Source organism: Symphalangus syndactylus, chromosome 5 (assembly GCF_028878055.3).
Source record: "Symphalangus syndactylus isolate Jambi chromosome 5, NHGRI_mSymSyn1-v2.1_pri, whole genome shotgun sequence".
Lineage (NCBI taxonomy): Eukaryota > Metazoa > Chordata > Mammalia > Primates > Hylobatidae > Symphalangus > Symphalangus syndactylus.
In genome coordinates this window covers 30,156,022-30,180,721 of record NC_072427.2, presented here as the reverse complement: position 1 = coordinate 30,180,721, position 24,700 = coordinate 30,156,022, and the positions used below count along the sequence as shown (strand labels likewise).

The 24,700-nt window shown below is 58.4% G+C and overlaps 1 protein-coding gene across 1 annotated transcript in view; it reads right to left on the bottom strand.

Moving 5' to 3' along the window:
• CSPG4 (chondroitin sulfate proteoglycan 4) overlaps nt 1–20,851 on the bottom strand; it is a 38,414-nt gene extending 17,563 nt beyond the window's left edge. Inside the window, exons 1-2 of the mRNA XM_055277694.2 lie at nt 20,661–20,851; nt 1,354–1,517 (exon numbers count right to left, since the gene is read on the bottom strand). Coding sequence (XP_055133669.2) covers nt 1,354–1,517; nt 20,661–20,748 — 252 coding nt within the window. The 5' untranslated portion in view covers nt 20,749–20,851. The remainder of the gene's footprint in view (nt 1–1,353; nt 1,518–20,660) is intronic.
• Nucleotides 20,852–24,700: the final 3,849 nt, after the last annotated feature.

Here is a 24,700-nt window from a genome sequence, read left to right as displayed (position 1 = left end):
CTCCCAGACGGTAGAATGGGAGGTGGCAGAGTATGGTAACTGCAGAACCAGGGCACTAAGAACTATAATTTTGGAGTCCTGGTATGGAGCATCTCTGTAGGGGTGTGGCATCATTGTACCTACAGAACTAGACAGCCATCAGCACCAGCCTGCACCATGCTGGTGTTTAACAGTGACACCCTGTGGCAATGAGAAGCAATGAAAGCAGCAGACTGATCAAGCCCTAGTCCTCTCCCCGTGGGGTGTGGAAGGAGATGGCTGATCCAAATTTGTTTTTTTTTTTTTTGAGACAGAGTTTGTTCTTGTTGCCCAGGCTGAAGTGCAATGGTGTGGTCTCGGCTCACTGCAACCTCCTCCTCCTGGGTTCAAGTGATTCTCCTGCCTCAGCCTCCTGAGTAGCTGGGATTACAGGCATGTGCCACCATGCCTGGCTATTTTTTTGTATTTTTATTAGAGACACGGTTTCACCATCTTGGCCAGGCTGGTCTCGAACTCCTGACCTCAGGTGATCCACCCGCCTTGGCCTCCCAAAGTGCTGGGATTACAGGCATGAGCCACTGCGCCCAGCCTTTTTTTTTCTTTTAGAAATAGAGATGGGATCTCATTGTGTGGCTCAGGCCAGCCTTGAGCTCCTAGGCTCAAATGATCTCACCTTGGCCTCTCAAAGTGTTGGGATTATAGGCATGAGCCACTGCACCCAGCCTGGCACAAATTTGGAATAAAACCCTGGGTTCTTAAACTCTTCATGGTTTAGGGGAAGACTCAAGAAAGCCACAAGACTCCTTGCTAACAAAGCTTGTGGTGTCTTGAAGGATGAAATGGAAAAATGAGGAAGCTGAGGCAGTACTGATGCTGTTACTGTTGTGGACAGACCGTGGTGCTGCAGAGAAATTGGTGCAGTGCCACAGGGATGCACAGGGGTCATGGGGGCCCAGGAGGGGGCCTAGCCCAGGAGGAGGGGATGCCCACACTAAGACTTCAAGGAGAGGCTGGAGTTGGGCACGTGCAGGGAATGGGAGAGGCACACACCTGGCAGAAGGAGTGTACATCAAGAGCCTGGCAGCAAGCGACTGTAAGATGGCCAGGAACTGAAAGCAGTTCAGTGCGGTCAGAGCACAAAGGACCAGCGAGGGGTTGTGGTGGGAAACATGGTTGGAGGGAGCCGGTGGGCAGAGCCAGTTCATGAAGGATTTACCATTTCTGGGCTGCTGCTGCCCATCCCACAGTGGAGAACTTAAGACCCCAAGATAAAAGTGACTTACACAAGGTCACACGGCCAGCTGGGGTTCACTCAAAGCTAGAGAAGGAATCCCACTCCGAATCCCGCCCAGATCTCAGGGGGACGTCACTCACCTGCAGGCGTCCAGAGTAGAGCTGCAGCAGGAGGTGGTCAGCTGGGCCTGCTGCCAGGAGAAGGAGGGCTTCGGGCTGGGACGTGGAGAACTGCAGCTGTAGGTCTATGTCGGTCAGAGCCGTGGCCACAGGCACCTCCAGGTGGTTCTCACCAAAGAAGGAAACTGTGTGTGAGAGGGAGCTGTGGTCAAGGCTCAGACACTTGCCTGGAGGAGGCGAGGTGCTGCAAAGAGGGACGGGTGGGTTGCAGAAAGGGGTCCGTTCTGGCGCGCCCTCATGGTTCTGCTATATGGTGCTGTCTCTGAGCGCTGCCCAGGTCCCAGCATCTTCTTGGTCCTGGCACCAGAAGGCACAGGCTCACCTTGTGTCCAGACCGGACCTTGAATTTGCAGGAGGTCAGACCCAGAAATTCCCAGCAACTCAGGTCTCCTCCTTGGAGGTTCCTGGAGCCAGAGGCCTCCGCCAGCTCCGACTCACCTCCCCTGGGCCCCAGAGGAGTCTCCCTCCTGGGCCTGGCTCCTGGACCCAGCCGAAAGGGAACCATCACTGGCCTGATCACCTGGCTTGGTGGTCACAGCCCCAAGGAATGGAGTTTCTGGAGAATCACCCCCAGTCCAGACTGATCCCTGCTCAGATTCCTTCTCCTAAGTGCCCTTGTGCTTGGGCTCCTGTGCAGCGCCTGCTGTGCCATGCCCCGCCTCCATGGGTTGGCTGGGGCCACGACTGGGATCTGGGGGTGGTGTCAGTACGGCGCACCTATCCCCGCTTCTCTCTCAGGCCATTCTTCCAGCTGCCATTGAGGGTGGGGGCGGGAGCTTATTGGTCTGAGTCTGCCAAGGAGCAAAGGCTCTGAGGCCAGATGGAAACCATGTGCAGTGTCAAACCAAAGTGGGCCCACACTTCCTCCATTACCCCTGCTATTGCTTCCTGCTGGAGAGCTATTCAGAGTCCCCGATGAGCAGTCAGATCCGGCCCCATTGTTTCACCATGGCCAAGGAACCAGGGATAACAGCTGAGTTCCCAACTTCCCTAGGCCACCACGCAGGCTGAGGCTGAAGACAGGGCCTGCGAGGGGCTGAGGGTCTGCTGGGCAGGACAAAGAGGGCCTCCCCAGGCAGAAGGCCATGTCTGGGCTTGCCTGGGGTTAGTAGTTCTTATGCAAGGCCCGTTCTGTCCCATATCGGGACTCCTCCTCTTTTGAATTGCTGCTTCCTCCAGTCAGTTTCCCCAGATTAGCCTCCCTGACTTCCAACCCGCTGCCACAATTTCTGGTCCATGCCTTTTGTGGTGATAACAGCCAAATATAACTTTGACTTTGCCTGCAGATGTCCAGGGCTGGGGGGTAGACAAACACGGGTTAAAAATGGTGATTCATTCCTGTTGGGTTTCCCTCAAACCCCGAGAGCGAGCACAGGCTGACGGCCTTGATAGGGATAATCCGGCACCAGCCCCATGCGCTGGTCCCTGGCCAGCCTGAGCCAGCTGCCATCTGCCTGAGTAAGCAGCTTCAGCCATTGGAGGAGTCGGAGACTTGTACGCCCTAAGGGCAGCCACCCCACTGGGAGGGATGTCCAAGAAAGATCCCGTAAGAACCCCTTGGGCTGAGTTAAATCCCCTCTAGTTATCTCCTTCTGCCAGCACTGCTGGCAATACCAGCACCTTGTCTGGGAAGCTAAGGGAATCAAGCGAGCCCTGCAGACCATCTGCGCGGGGGCGGCCCAGCAGGTTCAGCAGAGCTTGGCGCCAGCAAGGGACAGACCAGGGAACTGCAGGTGGCGGCCACCTACCGGGGTGCCTTATCTGCAAAGACATTGATTCCTAAGAGCAAAACACAACACACTAAAGTGAGGGAGGCCATAGCACAAGGGGTGGGGGCACATGGCCCTGCAGGATGGAGCCACCACCGTCACCCGCTGGAGCGGCTCACAGCAGCTGCCAGGAGTCTACTGTAGAATTTTCAGGAATTTTGAGAGCCAGGTGATACTGCCCACAGTGAGAATATTTATACCAGGAAAAGGGGCAAATACTGCAAATCAGGGTTCCCCCTCCCCAAGAAAGCCCATTGCTAAACATTTACCTATCCAGCACCCACAGGAAAGGGGGCACATGTCCCTGCCCCTACCCACCCTTGCACTAAAGGTATATGTAGACCCGCCAAGGCATGGCCAACATCAAGGCTCTGGGCCAGGCAGGAACTGAACTAGATGGTTGGCCCTAACCACTGAACCACCTGCCTGCAGCCCCCTCCCAGCAGAAGAGAGTAGAGCCTGTTTGGCCAGAGTGGGAGGGTGGCAGGAAGTAGAGGTACTTTCCAGAGCGCTGGGGTCTGAATGGGTCCATTGAGGGGCTGGGCCCTGCTGCTTCCTGTGGGGCTGAGCGGGAGGGGCTCACACAGGCTGTCTTGTGCTGCTGGAGCGCATAGCCAGGCAGCCCCCCATCCCAACAGAGGCCTCTGAGGCCTTGCTGGCCAGGGCTTTGGAAACTCTGACAGCACCACTCCCTCCACCTCCTGGTCTCCTTTTTTCTGCCCCTCTTACACTCTCTGAGGGGCTTCAGTTGCAAGAACTCAGAATCCCTGTCTTGGAGGTGGTGTGGGGGGCAGTTGAAGAGGGGCTTCAAATGGAGAGGGTGTGCAGAATTAAGATGTAATAAGCTAGGAGTCAATCCAGAGGACTTCCTGGAGGAGGTGATGGTGGTGTACAGTCACAGAGAGGGAGGAATAGGCAGTCTCAGAGGACAGCAGCAAGGCCAAGTGAGACTGGCAGGAAGTACACAGGTCCCCTTTGGGTGGGGCTAGGAGGGTTTCTGCTCCATCACCCCCTAAAGCCTCTGGCTAACTTGAAGGAAGAGAAGTAGAGGGAAAAGTAGAATGGGTCAAGTTAGGCTCGGCTGCCTGACTGGGGCGGGGGAATGGAGGAGGTTGTGGGGAGACATTGGCACAGGCTGGATCAGACCTGCCGTTGATTCTCCTGGGTCAAGAGAACCCATGATTCATCAAAACAGCAGACCAGACCTGTAGCAGCCCCGTGGGCTGCCCTCTGAGCCAGGAGAAGAGGCCCACTTCAGGCCTCAGTGTCACCATTCTGTAAAATGGGCACAGTCCCTCCCACCCCTTCCCCTTCCTGACTGTGAGGATTAGTCCTGGGGGTCCCTCCCTGATCCAGGAGTTTGCTGTCCATATGGATGTGGAGAAGGTTAATGGCATGGGGTGCCTGGAGGTGCCAAGCCTTGGGCATGAGAGGAGCAGGATGCCCCACAGGTCTGGGGGCCTGTGGGAGGGGCAGGAAGAGTGCTGCGTATATGGGCTTCTCTCTCTGGAAGGCGCGTCGGTGAGCGTCCAGGGCTGTATATTAATAGATGTGTATTTGTGTGTGCGCAAGCATGTGGGTGGCTGCTGGGGGTGTGCTTTGGGTTTGTGTAAGGCTGTGTGTTTGTGTGTGTGTGCGCGCGTGTGGGCCGGGAGCTGCCAGGACAGAGCAAAGATTGTGCCCGGGCCTGTCCTGCCCTTCAGTGCCCGCCTGCCATTACTTGGCTGGGCCTGGCTCCATGAAAGGGGCTGTGTGTTCTTGGAGGGTTCCTGCCCCTCCCGCTCAGCGCCCATAGAGAGGTTTGCTAAAGGTGGGTACGTCTTCAGGCTTCCCACCCTTCCTCCCCATAAACAGGGCACTGCTGTCTGGGCCTGAGGGTGGGGTGGCTCCATCCTTCTTCCTGAGACCTAGGCCTGGGGGCACAGAAAAAGCCTGTGTCCTTCCCTGCCAAGTCCCTTCTCAGGGGCTAGAGGAAACCTCGGTCAAGGTGCCCAGCAAGCCCCCTCTGTCAGGGCAAGGGCTGCGCTGGCATCTCCGGGCTCCCTGGAGGCACTGCTAGGAGGAGTGTGGATGGGCCCCTGAGGCTTCCACCCTGACGCCCAGCCCTCTGTCTGACACCAGGCTCCGGGGACAAGGGGTCGCCGTGAGGGGAGCATCTCTGCCCATCAGGCCCCCCTCCCCCAGCCAGGGCCCCACCTTCCCCAGCCAGGCCAGGGCTGGGTCTCAGGCACAGATGCCTCTTCCAGGCTGAGGGCTGCTGTGGGCTCTGTTCCTTCTGAGTCCTCAGAAGGCTGCCTCTGTCCCTGTATCTGCGCCATCTCTCCTTCGCCTCCGGCCATCCCTGCTGCCAGGCTCTGCCTCTGCTCCCCCTGGTCTCCCCCTAGCTCTTTGGCTCCCTCTTCCCTCTGCCCCATCCTGGCTGTCCCTGGGCACATCACCCTTTGCCCTAGGACAGTCTGGAGGGCCTGGCCTGGGGCTTTCTTGCTCCCCAGCGCGGGGCCCCACCCTCCATGGGTGCTGAGTCCCACGGCATCAGCGTTCTCTGTAGCTCAAGCCTGCTGCAGGGCACTCAGCTTCCACCTTCCAGACAGACAAACTGAGGCTCCAGAGGAGAAGCGATTTAACAAAGAGAAGCAGAAAGAGATCCAGCAGGTCCCAGCACCACCTGTGTGAGCCCTACCCACCCAGGCACCCCCACTGTACCCCACTCTCTGGCAACGGATCCCTGTGTGCCCCACTCCTGCCATGTTCCTGGTTGCCTGGGGGCAGCCCCACAGCCAGGCTGCGTCATGGGAGCAGCAGCATTCCTGGGTGTCTGCTGCCGCCTGACTTTATAAGGGAGAAAGTCTGGGAGCCTGGAGCTGCTGGCTGGTGGGGAGTGCCTGGGCCCGTAGTTGAGGGTGAGGGCAGGAGACCTGGACATCTGTATGTGGGGGAGGGACACCCAGTGCCACAGAGACAGAGCAGGAGGTGAGAGGTGGAATGCGTAATGGAGACCCATTCATTCATTCACTCAATCACAAATACAGCAATACAGTGATGGGAATGGAAGAAGACAGCTAACATGGAGAAAGTTATTAAAACTGAGAAGGAGAAATCAAGATGCCCTCCTCCATAAAGACTGGATTCACATACAGACCAAGGCCCGAGGAAGGGGATGGAGGAGGAAAACTCGAGGGAGACAGAGAAGGCGGGATGTTGGCAGCAAGCCTGCTGCTGTGCACAGGAGTGAGGAGGGGACGCCCAGCCAGCCTGTTGGGGAGGGAGGGCCCTGCTCCAAGATGAAGCCGGACTTCTCCACCATCGCCCCTCAGAGTTTGGCACCACGGGGGGAGATCCTGGCTCCAGGTCTAGGCAGGCAGGGGTGAGGGAGTCTGAGGGGGCTGTGGGATGGGGTGATCCGGGAGGGCCAAGGCCGGGATGAAGGGCTGGCTGTCTCCCCTCATGGGTGTGTATGTGGCGGGGCAGGGGTGGGGTCGTGGCACACCTGGGGGCTGAATGCCGGCTGTGTGAGAGCATGGACAGGCCAGGTGTGCTTCCCCAGCAGTGGACCCTCCCTGAGGTCCCCTGGCCCTCTAGACCTCAGGTCAGTTCCCCTCCCCTTGCACTTCCAAGGGACTCACCGATTTTTCTTCCGCCAGCAATCTACTTCCAACCCAGCAGGCAGGGCATGGGCGAGTGTGTGCGGGAGTCTGGGTCAGTGTCACATGTACACACGTGTGTGGCAGCAAGGCAGGGGAGGAGGGCGTGCGCTGGGTCCCTGGTATGGTCCCGCCGTGGGCCCTGGATACTCAGCCATAACTGGGGACTCCCCTCCCCAGCACATTGGTCTCCCTGGGCTCCTCAGGCAAGGGAGAAGCTGTCTGATGTGCCTACTCAGGGGCGGGCCCCTCTCAAACCTCCTCCCAGCAGAACCTCCAAGGCTCAGCCACCCACACTGAGCTATCACCTTCCCAAAACTCTGTTAGTCTGAGGGTAACAAGGGGGTAGGTTACAGGGGAGACTTAAGGTCAGACTAAGGGGAGCAACCTGCCCAGTGATGACACTGGGGTCACCAGGGCCCAGGCTGGATGGCTCATCACTGGCCAGGGTGGGCTGCCTGGGAGACGCTCACACACCTGCAGATCCCACAGGGCTCACTGCTCTTTAGCCACTCTTCCTATCTGCTTCCAGACTGGGATTCCACCACCCAGAGCCATCCCCGCGGCCCAAGGACTGCCTGCTCCTCTCCTGTCCCGTGAGCTACCGAAATGCGGACGACAGTAGGTTAGTTCCAAATCCCATGGAGCTTACAACAGCAGCCATCCTCTCAGGAGACACTGCTTTATCACAGTCGGGTGCTAGAGTGCTAGGCACCTGCTCACGTGGCTGCCTCCACGTCTAAATGCTGCACAGACCTCTGTTGGGGTCAGGGCAGCACCAAGAACACTTGAGCCAAGAAGCTGAGCTTGGTCCACAGAGGCTGATAGGGGCTGCGCCCTGGGCTCCCAGCCACATGTCCCAACCCTGGGGCCTTGTGGAGCACAGAGGAAGCAGGAGGGGAAATGAGAGGTTTTGAGGGAAGAAGCAGCCCAGAGTCCACCCAGGCTGGAGGGCTGGGCCGGAGGAGGAGGAAGCGGGGCCTCAATGGTGTCTTTGTGGAAGCCTTGCTGCTCCCCAGGCCTCAGGCGAGGAGGGTGGGGTGGCTGCGGTGGGGAGCCATTCCAAGAGGCTTTTCCCTGCTTTATAATTTTCCCTCTTGTACAGGGAGATGGGTGGGTTTCCAGGCCCCTTCCGTACCCTCCTTTCCCCACTTTCCTGGCCCTAGCGGACCTGGGACCCTTACCTCAGTGGACCCAGGCTGGGGTAGGGTTTCTGGCAGGGAAGAGTGAAGGACCCTTACTTGGCACTGGGCCTGCGCAGCCCCCCAGCCCTAGCAGGGCTCCTGGGAGGCATCTCCCATGTTACAGGTGAGGAAACTGAGGCTCAGAGAGGGCAGTCCTCCATGCTAGCCCGTGGAGCAGTGGCAGGGCTGGGACTTAAGCTCCTGCGGGTGTGGCTTCAGAGCTGGGGGCTGTGGGTGTCAGCAGGGCACATGCACCGTGTGTGCACCCAGAGAGGTGTGGTGGGTTTGCTTGCTGCCTGTGAATCGGAAGTGGAGCATCTGCCAATGGCCCCAGTGGGAGGAGGGTGTGAGAGCTGGACCCCAGCCTGGGGAAGACACACTCTTTCCCTTCTTGTCCCCTGGGGCTCTTCTGTCAGGGCCGGGTGGAGGGGGCAGCGAGGGGCGGGGGGCAGCGAGGAGGGGAGGGAAGCATCTGCTCTCCTTGGGCGGTTTGGCAGCCCCGCCTCTCTGGCTCTAGGGCTGGCCGAATAGGGAGGGCCCTTCTGCAGGGGCTGGCGGGGGATGACTAGGTCCAGAAGCCAGTGATAAGTGCCAGCCCTGCCCACTGGGGGCTTGGAGGTCTGGGAGGAGGGTGGAGAGACAGGGAGTCTGGATGGGAGCTGCCCCCAGGAGGCTGAGGGCCAGGCTCTCTCCTGGGTGGTGTCCAGGACCAGGCAGCCCATGGCTCATCTCTGAGTTCCCCTTGGCTCTGGCAACAGAAACTGCCGAAGACAGGGCTGTCGGGGCGGCGTCTCGGGGCTTCCCCAGCTTGGCAGGCTGGGTCTGGAGATAGTGAGTGTGTGAGTTGGGATGGGGGAAGAACAGAGGAAACGGTGACTGTGGGTCTGGACGGCTGCCTGGACCTGAAATCTGGTGGCACAACTTGTGCACAGTAGCTTGTGTGCCTCCTCCTCAGTTCCCCCGTCTGAATACAGGGCAGAGGGTGGGCTCACCCCACAGACAGAAGTCCACGTCCAGGGCAGATGCCTGGGTCAGGGCTCACACCCCCAGCACACACACAGGGCTCAGAGCCATGTGCTTCCATGCTTTCCCTGGCCTCAGTGTCTCCATCTGTAAAAAGGGACCTGGATAGAGGGACCGACACACATCTGGCCTCTGACCAGCCCAGCAGACTGGCAAGAGGTGTGGCCACTACCATGGGTACAGTAGAGCCATCTCTGGCCTAAATGGCCACAGGTCTGGCCAGACTGGAAGCTCTTGAGGACAAGACCAGGGTCCACATCCCCTGCCCAGGGCGTCTGTGCAGCCAGGAGGCCCGTGGACCTGTGATGAGGGAGGTGATGCCAGCATCTAAGGGAACGAAAGGATCAATGAGATGGCATTTGCCCCATGTGAGGGGTTTTCTATCAGGCAGAGCTGTCCAACCACAGCAAGCCCTGGCACTGGCGGTGCTCCAGCGGGAGGGTGTTGCTGGGGGGTGCACCAGGAAACCTCAGCATCCTTGCTAGTGAAACTCTGGGCTACCCAGGCCCATCAGAGATCCTGAGACTGAGACCTCTCTTCCTGGGCAGGCCTGGCTTCTCCTGGAATAGGTTCCTGCCTAGCACCCCCACCTGCCAACTGCCTGGAAGCCTGCAGCCTGTGGGCCCCCTGGAGCTGTGCCCACCGCCACCACACTCCCTCTGGTCCTCCTTTTCTCTCCCGGCCTCAGGCCCAGCCTCTTTGCTGATGCACCACGTCTCTCTCACTGGCACCAACTCTCCAGGGCTCTGGGCCCACTGCCAGTGTCCCTCAGATGTCCAAGCCAGGAACACCCACAGGAACCCCCAAGCCCAACCCCACCCGAAGCAAGGAGGACTCAGTGTCCTCTCCCCTACAGCCGGCTCGCCAGCCCCGTGAAGGCCCGACTGTCCACCTGTTGCTGAGTAGACATCTGAGGGTCGCGCTGGACTCTCCTCTTCCTCCCTCCCCACGGCCACTGCTGATTAATACTCAGGTTCCATCCATCCAGCCCCCCGACAAATTCATCTCCCTCTCTTGCTCCCCGGTCCATCCACAAGGCGGCTGGCCACTGTCCTTGATCTGGCTTAATAAATCTGACTCCCTTTGCTAATAGCAGCCCCAGTTAACCCAAACTGAAAGCCGCTCCCTCAGCCTCCCTTGCCTTTGGTGGCTCCCACTGCCCCAGGGTCAGGCCCCCACCCCGGGTGGTACTGAAGGCCAGGGTGCCCTCGGCCCTGCCTGCAGGGTCTCCTGCTCTCTTCCAAGGACACTCCACGCCTCCACCTCACTACACCCTGCACTGACTCCGCGTACACCTAGCAGGACCCGCCTGCTGCCTTCGCTCAGGCTGGGCCTTCTGCCCGGCCAGCTCTTCTCTCCTGTCCGCCTGTGAAGTGTCCTCATGCTCTTTCAGGAAAAAAGCCCAAAGCGCTTTCTGTGTCCTTGGGGTGCAAAGACACTCGCTGCGGCCCAGGGGGCTGTGCTGTTGTCACCTCTCTCCATTTACACTGTGAGCCTTGGGGACAAGACTGACCTTGCTTGGGGATAGGAGGTGGGAGGAAAGGAGGGAGGGGCTGCCTCTGGGAGCTCACCCCAGCCCTCCCCACCTTGTCTTACCTCCAGTCTCCTTTCCAGGCCTCCTCTGCCCTCCAGGACCCCAGGGCTCAGAGGCAGGGGGCTGGACACAATGGCCTGGGAGGGCTCGAGGGACTGCCAGAGCCAGAGACTGCTTTTCTGGGCCTGTGGTGACAGAGTCTGGTGCTTGTTTTTAAAGAAAATAGAATCCGAGCCCCTATTTATAGCCAGAGGCCACAGCCACAGACAGGAGACGGATGGGGTTTGAGGCTTACAGGCCCCTGCTCTGGCATGGGCTGGGAGGTGGGGCCATTCCCAGGCCCCCCGCCCACCTTTCTCAACCCCTAAGGAAGTGCCTGTGGGATCCTGACACTCCCTGGGACAGGATGTAGCCTGCACTTTGGGGCAGGGGAGGACCTGGTGAGGGGGGTGGAACATTTCTCAGCATTGGTCCCTGGGGCCCAGAGTCCCTTGTGGGAATGGGAGGAGGTGAGGGTCTATCTACTGAGAAGGCAGAGGGGGCCCTGGGGACGGGTGGGGTGCTGGCGGCAGGGAGCACTTCTGACTGCCATGGAACCGGGTAAAGGAGAAGAGAAGGAGAACAGAGCAGGACTGGAGAGATGGGCAGACAGACAGAGAGACAGGGTAGGAAAGACAGACAGAAAGAGAGGGAGGAACCACAGCCAGGGGTGGGAAGGGACAGAGAGATGGAGAGAGCGGGATGGGGGGATGGACAGAGAGATGGGGGGTGCTCTGCAGCCCGGTTGACCCTCAGCAGGGGCAGACAGAAGCCGTGAGGGGAGACTGAAGTGTGGCTTCCGTCCCATAGAGTCTTCATGGTGCTCCAGGCAGCGTGGTCAGAGTCCAGGTGGAGCCGGTGAGGAGGGAGGAAGCAGGCATCTCTGTGGCCTTCACCCCAGAAGGCCAAGCCTCGCCCACCCCCAGCCTCCAGGGTCTAGGGGTTGGAGACCCTCCGTTCCTGGCAGTCTCCGTGGTGAAGGCCCAGGCCTGTTGGAGGCAACGCAATGTGATGGGGCAGAGCCCAGATTGACCTTGTCACCAAGATCCCCAAGGGCTGTCTTGGGCATGGCCAGGACCTTGAGGGACAGGTCTGGTCTCTGGCTTGCTATGGAGTGAGTTCCCTAGGCCTGGAGGGCTCACAAGCTAAGGCTATGGCCTGGACTCACACCTGCTGCCAGCCTCTACGCAGACCCCTCCCTTGGCTGCGCTTGTAGGGGGCTGTGGGGTAACTGTAGCCTGGGGCATGTGTCATGGAGCCACAAGCAGTGACTCAGACAGTTAAAAAAGGAGCAGCTCTGAGTGGTGACTCAATTGGCTCTGGAGGGGCTGGGTGGGTCTGGCTGGTACAAGATGGGGTGGTCTGGGTTTATTTTTGGCAGGGCGGGGCTGGGGCCAGGGGGTGGAAGATGGGAACCGGGGGTGGAGAGGAGCCGCTGCTCTCATCCCAGGGGGAGCCCTAGGGCTCCATGCCAACTTAGGAAAGTGGCTTTCCAATGCCAGGGAGCCCTGGCAGACTGGGCTGCTTCTCAGCCCCATTCCAGGCCTAGCCTGACAAGCAGCTGGCTCTCTCTAGATAGAGGCAGAGCTCCCTGTCCTGTTCCCAAGAGGCTCAAGCTCAGAATTTAGAGCTGACCTAGGAGACTGAAGATTCCACCCAGAGGCCCAGATAGGGCCAGGGGTCTCCCCAAGGCCACACAGCAGGGCCAGGTAGCCCAAGGGCTATGGTACCATCAGCCAGCTGGCTCAGGTTTCTGCAATATCTCCCTGGCCCCAGAGCTGTCCACCGTTGGAGGGACAGCCCCCGTCTGAGTACCCGTCCCTGGAGGGGCTCAGCCAGGCTCCAGATGGGTGGCCAGAAGCACATGGGCCCCAGATGCCCAGAGATGGAACCTCGGCCAGGGGCAGCCACCTGGATTCCGTTAGGACATGTGGGTGAGGGACCTAGCCGGGCCCTGTCCAGGGGTCTGTGAAGAAGAGTCACCTCTACGTGGGTGAAGGCAGTGGGGGCCTGCACAATGGGATCTTGGCCTGAGGGCCCAGGCACGGGCCGGCCCTTGTCCAGAGTCCCTCCAGTGTCCCTGCCTCAAGCTACGCACCCCACTCTGCAGTCACCTCAGTCACCTCCCCACACCTCCCCCTACTCTGAGCTCACACATACACCCATACCCCTGAGGGGTCCTAGCAGCCCAGAGCAGAGAGGGCTGTCCCCTCCCTCAGTCTGGATTTCTGCTCCTCGTGATGCAGCCGCCACTGCTTATATCATGAGTGGTGGTAACAGCCCCCTGGTGACTCTGGCAGGTGAGCTGTCTCGCGTCCCTGGGCCCTGGCCTCCAGCCCCCACCTTCAGAGAGGGACTTGCGAGGGGTTGGTAGAGAGCAGGGAAAAGACAGGCTTCTAGGGTCCCCCGTCCCATAAAAGGTCCTGGTGCCTGCTCATTCTCTTCTCCCCACCCACCTGCTCTGGGGACAGGGGTTTCCTGCTGTGCCCCTGCCCAGTGAGCTCCATCCTAGGGGCTGCAAGGCTTGGGAGAAACAGGCCCTGGGGAGGGCCAAGAAGGGGCTGTCCCCACTTCTTCTAGCACTGGGAGAGGGGTGTGGGCCTCAGCCCTGTTCGCCAGACAGATGCAGACCCCCACCCCCTCCCACCTTCTGAAAGGTCCTGGGCTGGCAGGCAGCTGCTGGCTGATACCCCCTCCAGAGCCCACCTCTCCTTTTCCACGTCACTTGGTCCCACACAGACTCACGGGGCCACCTCCTCTAAGCCTTTGCCTCGGAATCTTCCTTAAAGACTCCTAAGCAGAAGTCCCCATGTCGCCGGGCCACTCCACCCTGGGAAGAAGATGCTAATAGCAGAGTGACCGCAGCCTCAGAAGCAGACGTCCACCGAGCATTGATTCCAGGCAAAATGTCTTGCTTAATCCTCACAACACGTAAGAGGTCGAAATTATTTATCCCCATTTTAGAGAGGAGAAAACTGAGGTTCAGAAAGACAGTCACTTGCCCAAGGTCACACATGGAGTGTTAGGGCCGGAATTCAACCTGAGCTCTCTAATGCCCTGTTTCACCACCGTGTGCCTGGCCTCCTGCTTCCGTGTGTGGGTTCCCACAGCTCAGGACTCCGAGGAGGGAGAGGTGGGGCCTGGGTCAGGGCTGAGGGGCAGGGGAGGGGCTCCCTCTCAGCTGCTCGCAGACTCCCAAAAAGGGTGATTTGCTCCTTCCTTGATCAGGGTGGGAAGTAAGAGTGTGTGTGTGTGTATCTGTGTCTGTGTGTGTATGTGTGTGTCTGTGTGTGTGTGCGTGTGTGTCTGTGTCTGTATGTCTGTGTATCTGTGTCTGTGTGTGTGTGTGTCTGTGTGCGTATGTGTCTCTGCGTGTGTGTGTGTGTGTGTGTGTGTGTGTGTGTGTGTGTGGCTTGGCCTCAGACCTGCCTGGTTGGACTCTAGCTGCAGGAGAGCTGATCTGGCCCCAGCAACTGTGCACAGGGAAGGGGCAGGGAGAAGCGGGTGTCGTGGGAATCAGTGTCCTGGTCCCACTGGTATTTATAGCTGCCCCTTCCTGAAATGTGGGTGGGGGAAGGGGCTGCTCTTAGGTGGGAACGGAAGTTGGTCTCCTCTCCCCAGCCCCCTCTGTCTCCCCAGAGAGTGGACTGGCCTAGGCCAGAGGGCCTGCCCTGGCGGGGGAATGAGGCACTGTGTCCTGATTTTGGGGATTTTCCCTGAGGCTGCTGGCTCAGGGGCAGGACACTCTCCTTGCCTGCTGAGCAACACTGCGTGTGTGTATGTGTGTGTGTGAGTATATGTGAGTGTACATGTGTGTGTGAATGTGTATATGTGTGTGTGTATGCACATACACGCATGTGTACTTACTGGGTGTCAGGCTGAAGAAGGTCATGGACCAGGGACAGAGGCCAGGTGAGGGTAGGGGAAGAAAGGCCTGTAACCCTATAGAGATGGAGGGCAGGGCCGCAGGAGAGGGGCCGTCCAGGTCATGGGTCTCAGAGCAATCTGTGGTTAGAACAGGCTCCTGGGGGTGGCGATACTGGAACTGAGCCTTGGAGGATGGGGGAAAAGGGAAGGCCGGTTGCATGGAGCAGCTTGGCAACAGAAGGGTGCCAGCGGTTATGGATTATTATCTGATGGCCTAGTTCTATCTGATCAGCCAGTCCGTGGGACACAGTATCACCTTGACCAGGGAGGATGATATATTTGGGGACAGAAGGACATAACACAGCACAGTTTAGCATCCCTAATCTGAAAATTCAAAATCCCAAATGCTCCTAAATCCAAAATTTTTTGAGTGCCAATAGGTTGCCACCAGTGGAAAATCTCACACATAAGAACTTTTTTTTTTTCTTTTTTAGATGAACCCTCACTCACTCTGTCACCCAGGCTGGAGTGCAGTGACGCGATCTTAGCTCACTGCAACATCTGCCTCCCAGGTTCAAGCGATTCTCATGCCTCAGTCTCCTGAGTAGCTGGGATTACAGGCGTCGCCAGCATGACCAGCTAATTTTTGTATTTTTAGTAGAGACATGGTTTCACCATGTTGGCCAGGCTGGTCTTGAACTTCTGAGCTCAGGTGACCTGCCTGCCTCAGCCTCCCAAAGTGCTGGGATTACAGGCGTGAGCCACCGCGCCTGGCCTCCACACATAAGAACTTAACATAAATTTCTCTCAGGCACAAAATTCCTTAAAAAAAACTATAACGTTACCTTCAGCCTATGTGTATAAGGTGTATATGAAACATAAATCTATTTCATGTTTAGACTTGGGTCCCATCTTCAAAATATCTCACTATATATAACAAGTATTCCAAAAGCCAAAAAATTCTGAAATCTGAAACACTTCAGGTCCCCAACGTTTCAGATAAGGGACACTCAGCCAGTGTGGTGTGAGGGCCAGCAGGCAGCGGGCAGGAGTGGGAAGCTGGGGCAGGAGAGGCCACACAGCCCCAGGCCTGCTGTGAGGAAGCTGGGACCGCCTTCTGCTCCCGGCCTCCAGGCTCTCAGACTTGGGGAAGGACATCCTCCAAGGGCCCTTAGTACCAGTCTTCATGGAACCCAATCTATAAACAGGTTTGTGGAGCGGCTCTGCGTGAATCGGGGTGGGGCAGGCATCCCATATTTCCAAGCTCAGCTGCCTCCAGGCCGGCTCAGCTGGAAAGCCCTGGGGTGCGTTGGAGGGCAGCTGGAAAATCCCTGGTTGGCTCAGTGATCTCTACACCCCTCTGGGGGCCAGGCTGTGAGCCCTACAATGGGGGAGACCCCTGAGCAAAGCAGGTGGGATGTGTGCTCCCGGGGTGCTGCTGGTCCTGAGGGTGAAGCTACCCCCCAAACCAGAGACAAAGACTAAGGAGCCCTCCCCCTAATCTGCTGAGGAGTCACTGTGTGACTCTGAACAAGCAGGCTCCTCTCTCTGAGCCCAGGTTTCCCCAGGATCCATGGGGGCTGGACTGGGGTCAGGGGTTTCTGCAGTAAGTTCCGGGAAGGGAGGCAGCGTCACCGACACACCTCAACCTTAGGCCGCAGGAGAGCCACACACTGAAGTGTTGAAGCAGGAGCGATGGCTGGAGGCCTGGCTAACGCATGCCAGGGCTGGCAGAGCCGGCGGGCTCCTCCACAGGCTGGGAGCCGGCCTGGGCATGGGAAGGAGCTGAGCAAGAGGCAGGAATGCTCAACAGGACAGACACTGTCCCTGACGGGGCCCACCCCTGCCACCAGGCCACCTTGACGGCAGCCCTACAGCTATCACCCTACATCAGAGACAAATATGGCTTCATTGGCAACCCTAGCTTTGTGGGGAGAGGGTTTTTTGAAGGGGATTTGCTTAGGCTGTGAGAAAGTGGGGAGGGTTTGGAGAGGGAGAGAACGCTGGCTGGTGGGGGATGGGGAGACAGGAAAAAACATCTGGAGTCCTCAGGGAGCTGCCTGTCCCTGCAGACCTCCCTCTTTCCCCTGCTGGGGCCTGAGCCAACTGGTGGGTGGCTGTCCACCTGGCCTGATGTAGGGAAGCTCACTGCTGTTGGAGTGAGTGAGAACACCATGGCCTGTGCGCCCAAAGAGAGACCTGAGGCAGTCCCTGCTTTTCTCTGAGCCTCAGTTTCCTTATCTGTAAAATGGGAATGTTGGACAGGTATGGTGGCTCACACCTGTAATCCCAGCAGTTTGGGAGGCCCAGGTGGGAGGCTTGCTTGAGCCCAGGAGTTCGAGATCAGCCTGGGCAACATAGTGAGACCTCGTCTCTACAAAAAATAATTACCCTGGTGTGGTGGCACATGCTTGAAGTCCCAGCTACTCAGGAGGCTGAGGTGGGGAGATGGCTTGAGCCTGGGAGGTTGAGGCTGCAGTGACTGTTTCCTGACCTGCAGGGCTGCTGTGGGGCTGCAGGACTAACAACATGGTTAGTGCACACTATGGGGTGTCCCTGGAGGTATGAGCGCATCAATAAGACAGCTCTGTCTGGAGTTACGGACACTCCTGAGAAGCGGAGAGAGCTAGGAATCCTTGCCCCACGGAGGAGCCAAGTACAAAATTGTTCATACAAATTCAGTTCATTCAAAAATTCCTCATACAAACTCAGTAAGAATGGTAATACAGTAAATTTGAAGCCTGCCCTAAGCCTGCAGCTGGAGGAAGAGTCTTAACTCTGGAAGGCTCTATTGAACTGACATATGCTGGGGCAGAGGGCATGTTGGAGGCAAGGGGAGAGCTGGATGGGGCAGGAGTCAGGAGGAAAGGCAGTGAAGGAGCAGAGGGACCAGGGAGGGACCAGGCCTCAGTCCCAGGCCCACAGGCCCCTTGTTCATTTGCCCCTGGCCTTGAATAGAAGACACACCTCAGGTGGCACCCCGTCCCCATCCTGTGCTCACTTCCTTCCCCACAAGCACCACTGGCCCAGGTCTTTAAGATAGGGAACTTGGAGACAGAGGCAGTAGCCACTGTCCGGGGCTCCTGGTCCCGGCCACCTCTTCCAAGTCTGTGAGAGTGGCCGTGTGCAAGTGTGTGTGCCCACATCTGTGTGCGCCAGTAAGTATGGACGTCAGGGCTATTTCCAACTCCCCCTCCCCTGCCCGCCCCTCCTGGGCAGTACGCCCAGTTCCCAGACACAGCCTATACACTTCCTCCGCAAGCTCCACACGCACCCCACTCCCCTCCTGCCATCATCGACAGCCGCCTGGCCCACCTGGTGTGGCCCACCCCAGGCGGGCAGCACTAAAAGGCCCTTCTTGTCCTGCCTGGGCAGGCAGGCATAGGGAGGGAGGCTCCGTTACACTTGGCTCTAGAACAGTTTTTCTTGAGTCCGGGTGGGCTGGGCCAAGGGCGCTGGCCCCTGGGCCCTGCCCTGCTCCGGAGGCCTGGGGTGGCACACAAGGTGCACACAAGGCTCAGTGCCTGTCCCAAGCACCATCGGTCCCCTCAAACCATCCTCAGAGTCAGCAGGATCTACCCTGCTTCAATTTCTTGTACCTGGTGTCCCTGCGGCCCTGCTCGCTAAGATACCCCCATCAGTTCTGAGTCCCCACCCAGGTAACACACAAGCCCTCCCTGCCAGGTACTCCCCTACCTGGGTCTCACTTCAACCCCTCATATTCTGCCTTTCAAAGTCAGCGATGCCAGGGAAGAGGTGTGGGAGCCACCACCCCTGCCTGCCCTGTGCTCACTGTGACCCCCCGACTAGAATGTCACCTCCTTCCTTCTCTGCCTGTCCTTCTAGTATCAGCTCAAATCCAATCTCCCCCGATGCTTGGCTCTCTGCTGGGGCCTCCCACACAGCTCAGAAGGAGCTGGACACCACATCTGTCATCCACACTGTCACAGTGGCCCAAGCCTAGGCCCCCACGCAGGCTGGGAGCACCCTCGAAGCAGGGCTGGGGGCTCTTCCTGGGCTGCTGGGGTTCTTGGTGGAACTCAGAGTACTTTTCTTCCTCTCTGGGGCCTCAGTTTCCCTCTCTATACAAGTGGAAGATTGGCCCAGATGGCCTCTAGGGTGCTGACTGCCAGGCCCCCGACCCGGATGCCTCAAATGTTGATAAGTGGAGGGAGAGCCTCCCAGCATGCCTCACTCGGATACGGGAGGAAGAGGGCCTTTGCAGCCAGGGGCATCCAGGAGGGGTGGGAGGGACGCCTTCCTCAGGCAGGGGCTGCCCCTACTGCAGAAATCAGGGCAGGGAGCTGGACCAGGAGTGGTGACAGAGATGGGTTGCTAGACAGGAGCTCTCCCACCCCCTCCTCATTTCCGAGTCCTCCTAAAGGCAGGGGATGGTGTAACTTTATAAAACTTCACAGCACCATGCTGCTCTCTTGCCCTAAAACCCTTGTGGCATCTCCTTTGCCAACAGGGCATAAGGCCGTGGGCTTCATTTTGCCATTTAAGGCTTCCGTGCCCCAGCCCAGTGGTTCTCCCTGGCCTGTGCTCGAAATATGCCTCCCAGCCAGGCTGCTGGCCTTCCTATCTCAACACCCCTCTGCTCACGCCCACCTCGGTGCCTCTGAGTCAGCGCCCCTGCCTGCAGGACTGACTCCCTTCCCATCCACCAAGGCTTGGTTTGAGGACCATCCTGTGTCCTGCCCCAGCTTGCCCCTGCTTTTCTCCCCTCTGTACTTTTCATCCAGATCTTTGCTGTTTGAGATTTAATTTGCCTTTCTGCCTCCTGAATGAGTCTCAGTTCAGCCTCTCAATTTCCTGTGCCCCTGAGAGCCTAGCACCATGCCTGCATGCTGTCGGGGCTAAGAAGGTATTTGAGAATGGCTCTCAGTTGAAGCCCAAGGAGGTGGGGGTACTGGAATCCCTCCTTGGCTGGAGACTGGGGCCTGGATGAGCTGACTGCCCTGGTCACCTTGGATGCTCCCTTCCCATCTCCCTGGCGGCCCAGCCCATCCCTCAGGCCCTGAGATCTTAGGGGATCTGGTCCCTGCAGGAACAGGGAGCCTGGGGATCCAGCCCTGATTCACCCCGCGGGGGTCCTCCCTTGACTCACTTCCCTTCTGGGAACCATGTAATGCCCTCTTTTAGAGCTGGCTTCTCCATCTGAAGGAGAGAAGGGTGTGGCCTGGGCCCTTGTGAAGGAGGCTCAGGCCCTTCCTTGGCTCCATGTTGCTCTTGGGAATGATCTCGAAGGTGTAGCTGAAGCACTGAATCACACATGGGTAGTGATGATGGATGGGCCCTAAGGCCACAGTTCTTACGGCATAACTAGAGCTGCCTTCGCTGAAGGAAGAATGCTGTCATGTTGGGGTTTCCGGCATCGGGACAGAGAGGGGATATATCCCAGCACTTCTCGGAAAGCGAACACTCCATTCACTCTCTGCTGGGTCAGGCATCAGTGCTGGGATGAGGAGGTGTGGCAGGGGGTGGTCCAGGGCTATCTGTAGGACAAGCCCCCGCTGGGGCACAGGGTATCTGAGGGGCACCAGCTCTGCCTCTAGGAGGCTGAGAGTGGGTAGTGGGTGGGGGGTCCTGCCTGTCACCAACAGGAGGAGGGAGAGGAGGAGAGAAGGAAGAGGGGAGGAGGGGGATAGACGGATCTGCAAGGAAGCAAGGGGAGGGGAGAAGGGGCAGAGCTGGGGGGCAGCTGGAGGGGTGTGGGGGGGCTCCTCACAGGGGAGGGCAGGGTGGCTCCTTCCTTGTTTCCCGCCTTGTAGCACTCCCCGTTCCTGGCCCATGGCATCTGAAGCTGGAGGACCCACTTCTCACTGTCGCCGGGTGCCTTTGGATCCCAATATACTCACCCCAAACTTGCCTGGCAAACAAAGCCCGGCCAGCATTGGGGTGGCCCCACTGGTGTCTCAGACAATCCAAACGGGTAAAGCCACGCCCTAGGCAATCCATGCCTGGGGCGCCTGCCCCCACCCCTAACTGGACAGCCTTGGCTAGCTAGAAACCCCATAACCTGAGATAGCAGGGTCCCGTGTCCACCCCAGGATTGAACCCCTGGCGACCCCAGCCAGTGGTGGGAGAAGCGCAGCCTGCTTGACTCCCGATCTGGGGGCCACTTCTGGCTCCTCCTGTCCCTTTTCCCTCCCGGAGGAACCCCTCTAGTTCCACCAGGCTGGGTCGGGGTCTCAGGCCCCTCACTCACCCGCGGATGCAAGTCTGGCCAACATAGTCAGGGTCAAAGCCAAGGCCAGGGCGGGGGCTGGAGGTGGGGGCCGCGGCCCGGACTGCATCCCGGCGGGCTGGGCGGCAGGACTTGTGAGGAGCCAGCGGAGTCCTGGGAGCTGGGAGCTGAGAGCTGAGTGGAGCGAGCGCGGCTCTGCTCCTGGGCGCGGGCCGGCTCTGGGTGTCCGCGCACTTAACTCCGGGGGCGGGGCAGGCGCGGACCCGCGCGCCCGCTCGGGTTTCAGACTTGGACTCCCCCACCTGCCCCCACCCTCAACCTTCTTAAAGGGCCCGTGCGGGGCTGCTCCTCTCTGGGGCAGGGGTGAGGGGGCCCTTACAGCTGGGCCAGACCCCAGCCCCACCCTAAAGACTTGGAACAAAGTCATAGAGAGGCCCAGACACCCTGAACTCTGGCCCCTAGAGCTGAGCCCGGGAAACCCCCTCAGGGAGGAGGCATGAGCTGGGCCAGCCCCTACTTCCCTCCTTTCTGCCTTTGCGGGAGTTCAGGAGACCCCTCCGCAGGCACACTCCAGCCTTAGGAGGAAGGACAGACACCCGCCACCCTCACAGGCGGCTTTTGGGCTGCTTTGCCTCGGAGGCCCCCTGGGAACTTCTCCAGACTCCACAGGCACCGCCCGAGGTCCTGTGGGGCACTGCCCATGGCTGCAACAGTGACCTTCTCTGCCTGGAAGGGCCTCACCTCAATCTCCCTGTCTGTAAAGGAGAGATGTCTGGATTTCCTCACAGGGCAGAAGAATTCTCAGTCCCGCCATGACATTTGCCTCAAAATAACCTTGCAAGGTGGGTGAGGAGCATCCCCTCCCCCATTTCATGGAGGACGAAAATGTAGCTCAAGCTGAAAGTGGCTCTTACAAGACTCCAGGTGGAAAGTAGGTCCCTGGCCATTTGGGGCCAGCAGCCCAGGCCTCCTGACCCCTGAATCCGGGTGTTTCAACTTCCCGAGGCTGCCTCCTGGAAATCTGGCCCTGGATTTAGCTCCTACCTAACAGCTTCAGGCTGGGGCCCTTCTGCTGGCTCCCTTCCAGGCAGCAACATCAGCCTAGTCCCAAACAGGAGGAGAAAGGGCAATGTTACTGTAGCTTCCGGTGCCTAGAGGCTCTGCCTGTTCTCTGTCCAGTCCCAATGTTACCGGGCCTTGGTTTACTTCCTCCATCCAGGTCCCTCCATCTGTCTGCTCCAGCCCATCTCCAGCCCAACCCCACCTTGCACCCTCTTCCCAGCTCTTCCCTTTGACCAGTAACGGCCCCACAATGTGTACAGCACTTCATACTTTGCAACGAAACTGAGGCCTGTTTTGCAGATGAAGAAACTGAGGCTGAGAGAGATTAAGGGACTGGAGCTAGTCTACATAGCTGCTGAGAGGTGGGGCCAGGTCTTTGACCCTACGTGCGGTGCTCAGGTGTGATGGTGCCTGGTCCGTGTGGGGATTATGAGTATTGGTCTTGAAACCAGAGAGACCTGGGTTCAAATCCCAGCTCCCTTACTTGGCTGTCAAACCTTGAACAAGTCCCCTCACCTCTCTGTGGCAGTTTCCTCGTTTGTAAAATTGGGTTAATGAGGATTAAATGCTTTAATGTACCTCAAGTCCCTAGCCCAGGGCCTGGCATACAGTAGGTGCTCAATAAATGCTTATCCTTTCTCCTCTGTCTCTGTCATCCTGCACATTCCCTGTGATTCATGGTTTACATACAGCTTTACACATATCACCTCCCTTGTTGTAAAGCTTGAACTTTCTCCTCCAGAGGCTGCTGCATACAGTAGGTGTGCAATAAATGCCTGCTGTAGTTGACTAAGAAACCAATTGCTGCTGTTCTGTAGGGATTTTGGCAAACCTAAGAGCTTCCATCCAGGTGCCCTAGGAGGCCTGGGATGGAGGCTGTGCTAGGCTGGCCTCAGTGGCGGTAAAGGCATTGACTCCACGATTTGTCCCTTTTTTTTTTTTTTTTTTTTGAGACAGAGTCTCGCTCTGTTGCCCAGGCTGTAGTGTAATGGCACGATCTCGGCCCACTGCAACCTCCGCCTCCCGGGTTCAAGTGATTCTCCTGCTTCAGCCTCCTGAGTAGCTGGGATTGCAGGTGTGCACCACCGTGCCCGGCTAATTTTTGTATTTTTAATAGAGATGGGGTTTCACCATGTTGACCAGGCTGGTCTTGAACTCCTGACCTCGTGATCTGCCCGCCTCAGCCTCCCAAAGTGCTGGGATTACAGGCGTGAGCCACCGCGCCCGGCTGTCCCTTGTTTTTCCTTCTCCTCAAGTTGGTAGGACACCTGGTCCTCATTAGGGGCTAATTACTGACCAGCTATGGGGCTGGGGGTAGGGGGGTCTGCTTGGAAGACTACATTTGGAGGAAAAGAGCTTTATTTTCAGGAATGAAAAAAGAAGACAGAAGGCTTTTTGCTCTATGAATCAAAAATTTGGGTGAAGATCTCCGCTGGCCCCATCTCCCCCGCCCTTCCCCCTCCCCATCTTCCCTGCTCCCCACCTACACAGATGTCTGGGAGCCTCCAGAAAGGGCGCTCCCACCCACAGCTGAGATTCAAGTCTGGATTAGCTGGGAGCCTCCCCTTGCCTTGTTGCTAGCTGGGCAGAGAAACACAGGCCTGGAAAATAATGGCAACCAGCACAGCGGTAATAACCCGGCTGGCGCATCTCTGCTGGGGCTTCCCAGTTTACAAAAAACATTCACCTGGTCTCTTGACAACTTTGGGAAGCGTATGTGTTGGCCGACAGTGTCCCTGCTTCCAGATGAGGAAACTGAGGCTCTCAGTGAAAAAGGGATGCTGCGGCTCCAGCGCACACAGGCCTGGCCTTTGCTCAGCCGTAACCTAGGGCTGGAACTCTGGACCAATGCTGAGCAGCATCATGCCAGGCAGACTGGCAGAAAGTCGAGGCCCCTGTGTGCCTTTGGAACTGACCCCTGACCACCTCCCACTGTCTTGGAACAAAGGCTGCTGGACCAGCCGTGCCTGCTCCTCAACTGTCCCCTCTCCAGCTCCTCAGCAAGCTCCCCCGAGGCCCTGAAGCCTCAGTGCTGAGCAGAGCTGACCTGGGCCTCTCTGGCATCCTCAGGTCTGGCTCCGGCCTTCTCCCTTCTGCCTTCCAACCTTTGCCATGACTTGGCTTGGCCAGGAGTCCTTGGTGGCCATCCCTGACTGCCCCTACCTCCCCGGCCACATCTCACCTTCCTCCAGCAAGCCCTCCTAGCCCTCCTTCGCGCACGTTGATTTCTCTTTCAAAAGATTCCCTGGAGTCCTGATCTCCGTAGCTCTCCTAGTTTCACCTGGGGCCTGCTTAGCTGGGTCAGGAGGTGTGCGTCCATGCCTCCCCAGCCAAGCATGGGACACAGCACAGGGTGGGAGGGAGGAGGAAAGAAGGAGCCTTAGAACACACTTATAAGAAGGAAGAAGGATGTTCCCACCCAGGGACGAAAGAAGATTCAAACTTCTCTGAAGCTACAGTGACCTGTGGTATGTGCTGCCTCCATTTCTCCAATTGTTCTTGGAGAACAAGACAACAGAGGGCCCAGTAATACCCACCTCCCTGCCAGCAGAGTTCAGCCAAGCATGCTGGCCAGGCGCTGCTGGTCACTCCTACCTCCAGTGCTTCTTGGACTAAGAGTCCCTGCTCTGGGCAGTGGCTGTGGTTTGGCCCCACCCTTGGCCAGGGTGTTTTGCACCCTCGTTGCCTGGGCCCCACCCAAGGAGCCTGTGGCCAAAGCCAGCTTGCTGGGAAATGGTGTGTGCCTGTGCCCTAGATGGGGCGGTGCCTAAGCAGGGGTGTGCTCCTGCTGCCCAGGGCCTGCCGTCAGGGAATTGGCCCTCTGCCATGAAGGTCACAGAACCTAGGCCACTACTGCGCAACAGGGCACGGGCTTTAAGGCACTGGCTCAGTGGCCCTGCAGTTTTGTGGCCAAGAGCTCCATGCCAGCGGGCCCTGGGCCTGGACCTTTGACCTGGGGCCTCTGTTAGGTGTGGTCCTGATCCCGCTTCTGGCAGAGG